Source organism: Benincasa hispida, chromosome 5 (assembly GCF_027475165.1).
Source record: "Benincasa hispida cultivar pf3 chromosome 5, pf3_genome.v1.1, whole genome shotgun sequence".
NCBI classification, from domain to species: domain Eukaryota; kingdom Viridiplantae; phylum Streptophyta; class Magnoliopsida; order Cucurbitales; family Cucurbitaceae; genus Benincasa; species Benincasa hispida.
The window spans coordinates 43,769,885-43,775,236 of record NC_143482.1 but is presented as its reverse complement, the minus strand read 5'-3'; the positions used below and the strand labels follow the sequence as shown (position 1 = coordinate 43,775,236).

The window sequence follows — 5,352 nt, the reverse complement described above, 5'->3', positions numbered from 1 at the left end:
TTAAAACTTCGTTTGGTCATTTTTCTTATAGTACCCCATTACAATTTTTCAAAATGTTATATTATTTACTTATCTTTTATATCAAGTGGCCTGAAATGAGGGGAAAGGTCAATGAAGAAAGCCAAAGAAATAGGACAAAAAAGAACATTTCAAGGACTAAAGTTCAAAAACCATTTGAATTCTAAGGTATTTCTTTTCCATATATCCTGGTTGGCAGCTTTCTAGTACCATTACCAAATTTATTCTCATTGTGGTGTTTTTTTTTCCCTCCATTTCCTCATGGTATTTAATGACGAATGTACCCTTTGTTAATTTGTTCATGCAATAAATTAATTAAGAACCATCATGATTTTATAAGATTTTCTTCATAATTACTTCCAAAATTTGGGGATTTTAAAATTAAATTTCAGAAATTTTTAAATTTCATTCATGCGGTGTTTTTTTCCTTGTTATTTCTCTTTGTTTCTATCTTTTTATTTAAAAATCAAACTGCTAAATATTTAACATGGTCCATGGATAAGTAAATATTTTATTCTTCCAAAATTTAGGGTTTTTTTTCTTTTTTAAATTTTGTTTGGAAGACCATCCTCAATAAGTGGATTTTGTCTTACTTTTTTATTGGTCTACTCCTTTATGTTCCTCCTAACGGTGTTCGTGGGTTGGTTTGAGTTGGGTTAAGTTGGATTGAAGTACTTTTTGGACCCAACCAAATTGTTTGATTTGTTAATTTCCTCAACCCAAATAATTTTTATTAAAAAATAATTCAATCCAACCCAACCATAAAACAATTGGGTTGGGTTGGTTTGGGTTAATTCGATTATTTATTTAAATTTAGGTTCTAAAAAGAAGTAAAATGTAAATACGAAAATACTTTGATTTAATTATTTTCATAGATTGAATTAAAATTTAAACATAATTTCAATCTATATAATGAATTTTTTTCCAGAGTGCTAAAAACTATTTTTTACCAGTGCTAAAAAGCAGTTACCAGTGATGCCAACTTTTTCGATTTTTTAGAAAAAAAATATTTACGGGAATGAAAGATTAGCAGCCTATTGTAATTAGATACATTAAAAAAAAATCCAATTCAATTATTAAAGCAAAGAGGAAATCTTTGTTTTGACCGACTCTTTTACTTTTGATCTACAAATCTAATATTTAAAGCTGTTTTTATTCAGAAAGTTTGAGAAAAAGATATAAAATTCTTTAATCCCATATAATCCTTCTCTGTAGTAAGCCATACGGCAAAACCATTCAACAGTTTATCATTCTTCCATCCTTATATAAACCAGCCAAGCTACCAAGCTCAGCTTCACAATAACAACCATGGCTTCCCATAAGATCATCTTCTTCCTTCTTTCTTTTCTCCTACTCTTACAGACAATTTCTGCGGTTCAGTTCACGGTCACCAACAAAGCCGTCGGAACTCCCGGTGGCGTCCGCTTCAACAATGAAATCGGCATGGACTACAGCCGACAGATATTGGTAGCTGCCACTGATTTTATATGGAATATTTTCCGGCAATGGTCCGCTGCAGACCGGAAGAATGTGCAGAAGGTTAGCCTGTTCATCGTCACAGACTACGACGGAGTGGCATTTGCTATCAACAACGAAATTCACATTAGTGCCGATTATATTGCAAACTATGGCGGGGACTTGAAGAGGGAGATAACAGGTGCTAAACGTATCCTCGATTTTGTGATTAATAAATTTTAATTCACCATTTGAAAATATCTTCGATACTCTCTCCTTTTATTGTGTGCTACGTCAATATATGCGTTTTCATATTACTCTACTTATTGTATGTCACGTGTCAGGTCATTTTTAAAAATAGGGTATTTGTTGTTTGAGACCACAAATATTTATAAAAGCAAAATGTAGGAGTCGAGATATTAACGTGAAGTTCACTAAATTTATATTTTAAATAAAGGGAGATTAGAAATTTTCTATTTTTTAGAATTACTTATCAATTATAATAATTATGAATTATTTTTTTCGAAAAATGTCAATTTAGGGATATATATGATATTATGTAAGCACAAAATTAATGGAAAATTCAAAAAAAAAATAATTTGACTACTTCTAAGACAATTTAAATTTTACTAAATTTTTATTTTAGGCCAATTTTAAAGTAAAAATTTTATCAGACATTGAAAGGGAATGAAGGGAGGAATAATTATTCTTCTAGTTTTGGAATATGTCAACTACATTTAGACCTATGAATCTCAACCATTCAAACCGATAAAACTATCGTATTAAGAGTTCATTTAGATTGATTGGTGAAAAAAAGATTTTTTAAAAAACTCATTTTTATTTAAATATTTTTTTATAAAAAAAGATTAAAATACATTGGTGGCTAAATATTGTAATTTCTTCTAAAAATGACTTATTTTTTAAATTAAACACTTTAAAATGTATTCTAAACATATCTTAAATATTTAATTCATAATTCTTTTTAGATGTGCATTTATTTGTGTGCATCTCAATCCCATTATATATAATAAAAAAATGAGAAATACTTTTAGAACACTTTATGTGTAGATGATCAATTGAACTGCAAATTATCTTTTCAATGATACAATGGTATACCATGTGATAAACTATTATATTACATTTTAAATAGAAACATCATGGACTCGTAAATTATTATATTTAATGTTTTTATTCATATTCTTAACGACAGGAGTATTATACCACGAAATGACTCATATCTGGCAGTGGAACGGGAAGCCGAGTGCACCGGGGGGGCTGATCGAAGGGATCGCCGATTACGTACGGTTGAAGTCGGGGTACATTCCGGGGCACTGGGTGGGGCCGGGCGGCGGGAGTGCGTGGGACGAAGGCTACGACGTGACGGCGAGATTTTTGGATTATTTAGAGGGGCTGAGAAATGGGTTCGTGGCGGAACTTAACCGGAGGCTAAAAAATGGCTACTCCGCCTATTACTTCGTGCAGTTGCTGGGGAAGCCGGTGGATCAGCTCTGGGCAGATTACAAGGCAGCCTATGGAAATTAGGACTTTGATTATTAGAAACAAGAAAATAAGGCTGTCTATGTAATTAATTATTAACTGCTTATTATGTGTATGCAATAGTTTTATAATTTGAAATAAAAATAAAGGAGGTCTTGGCCGGCTTTGTCATAAGGGTATGAATTATTGTTATTTAATTCAACTAAAAAGGGGGCTTAATTGGGGATTGCAACTCTAATTTGGTATATTTTAATGAACTAAATATTAAATCACTTGTGAGCACCGATAGTTTTTAAAACTTAATTGTTATAGTTTCTTTCTCTTAGGATTGGCAAAAATCTCCGCGAGATCGGGTCCCCATTCTGATCGAGGCAGGAAATTCTTGGTTTGACTGGAGATGGGTAAAACTGGAGATCCTAATCAGATTCCCGATCGGGGACGGGACGAGGACGGGGAGGATATCCCTGCCTCGTCCCCGATTAAAATTTTTATTTTTTTAATATATATATATAAACGAGGATGGGTCCTCGCGGGGATGAGGAGTTCCCCGCCTCACCCCGACTCCGTTGCCAATCCTACTTTCTCTAGTATGAGAATTGTGAAGATGGAGATTTCTAATCTCCAACTTTAAAGGAGAGAGTATACATATCAATTATTGTTGAATTAAGTTTACTTATTGACTATTGATTATTGTTTTAATTTCTTCATATAGTTTTAATTATAGAGAATTAACCTACATTTACATTGTCATAATTATTTATCAGTCCAATCAAAATGTTATGTCAAAACATAATAAGCAATAGAATCACTGACACAAAAAAATAGTATTAATTAAACATGAGATTACATCTCAAAAAATCGATTGACGATAAGAAAAATAATCATGAATCTTTTAATGATTAAGATGGTATCTCTTTAGGTTCATCTTTCTTGATTTGAATCCTTTGTTTTTTTTAGAGTGAATATTTGTTTGGGTTTTATAGGCGATTTTAATATCATATAAAATGTTACATTTTGTGTGTTGGCAATATTTATTTATGGTTAGTAGATGTTATCTGAGTTGTCTCTGTATTTGGTCAATTTGGTGAAGGGTCGTTTTCTAGAAATGCTATCTCTGCAAAATATTTTCCTTATGTGGAATATCTTATTTGCAGTATTCTTGCATATCCTTTCCTACCCTGTGAATGATTATTTTTGGAAGGTAGAGTTGCTCTTCCTTATACCTGTCGTGCATATGTAAGGGCTCCTCACAGTGAAGTTAGAGTTGATCGTTTTGATAAATAGATTTGGAGAGTCGTGTGTCTTATGAATGTTCTTTCATCACAAGTGTTTGTTCTGTCTATCTTCAAAGATGTGAAAGATTGTTTTGCTGTGAGTTTGGAGATATACTCCAAGTCGGTTGAGTGCTTCATTTATATACTTCTTGAGAATGGATTCTCAAGCTTAGAGGGAGCCTAAGCTAAACTAGTAGAGTGATCCTTGCTTGAAAGGGAAAGATAAGGTGCAAGTAAAAGAGAGTCTCATGACTTTCAGGGAGCTTAAGTCCTGAGAAGAGGGAGTCTCAGTCTTATATTAAGTACCATAAAATAGAAAAAGAACTATGGTTTATATGTTTCATGAGATGAAATATTAAAACTATAGGTTATAAATATAATATGATAAGTTGGTTATCATATTTTATTTATAATATATTAATTATATAATAATTTATTATTTTTCTCTAATAATCGATTGAGTGGGAGGTTATTGGAAGTTTTATGGTAACCGTGAGATAAAAGAAAAATTGTTTTCCCAAATTAGTGGTTGTTCCATTCGAAAATTTCTCACGAAAAACGTTATCAAGTAAAAGAGTTTTACTAAGCAATAGTGTTGACAGAGTCTAAACGATCATGTAAAGAGTTGACTATATGATAGTTCCTCAGCTGATCGTTACTATATGATAGTTCCTCAGCTGATCGTTACTACATGATAACTGGTAGAAATATCAGTTATTATAAGCCTTTTATTTAGAATCATGAGGGCTAATAAGTAGAAAATGCGGTGATAATACTTAGCATTTGCGAAAAATTGAGTTTTGCGTCAATTAGCACCTAAATCGTCACTGACCCCAATATTATGCGTTACACCATTCCAAAGTGTCTATTTTTGTAGCTATCGAAGGAATCAAACGCATGCTTTTGAAATAAACAATCACAGACAAATGCATGCGCTGAAGCCAGGCAATCGCAAAGACAAACGTATGCGCTGAAAGTTGGATCGCATGCATCCGTCGCATGGAAGTTGCGGTGATCGAATGTGTCCATTACACGAAAGATGCGGTGACCAAGCGAATGCGGTGATCATTTGGGAATTACGGCCATGGAGTGACAACCATAATAGAAG

At 32.6% G+C, this 5,352-nt stretch overlaps 1 protein-coding gene across 1 annotated transcript; it reads left to right on the top strand.

Annotated features, from left to right (window-relative positions):
• Nucleotides 1–1,189: 1,189 nt before the first annotated feature.
• Nucleotides 1,190–3,144, top strand: LOC120078164 (uncharacterized). Its single transcript, XM_039032389.2, has 2 exons — nucleotides 1,190–1,675; nucleotides 2,684–3,144. The coding sequence occupies exons 1-2, from the start codon at nucleotides 1,327–1,329 to the stop codon at nucleotides 3,013–3,015; spliced, it is 681 nt and encodes a 226-aa protein (XP_038888317.1). The 5' UTR covers nucleotides 1,190–1,326; the 3' UTR covers nucleotides 3,016–3,144.
• Nucleotides 3,145–5,352: the final 2,208 nt, after the last annotated feature.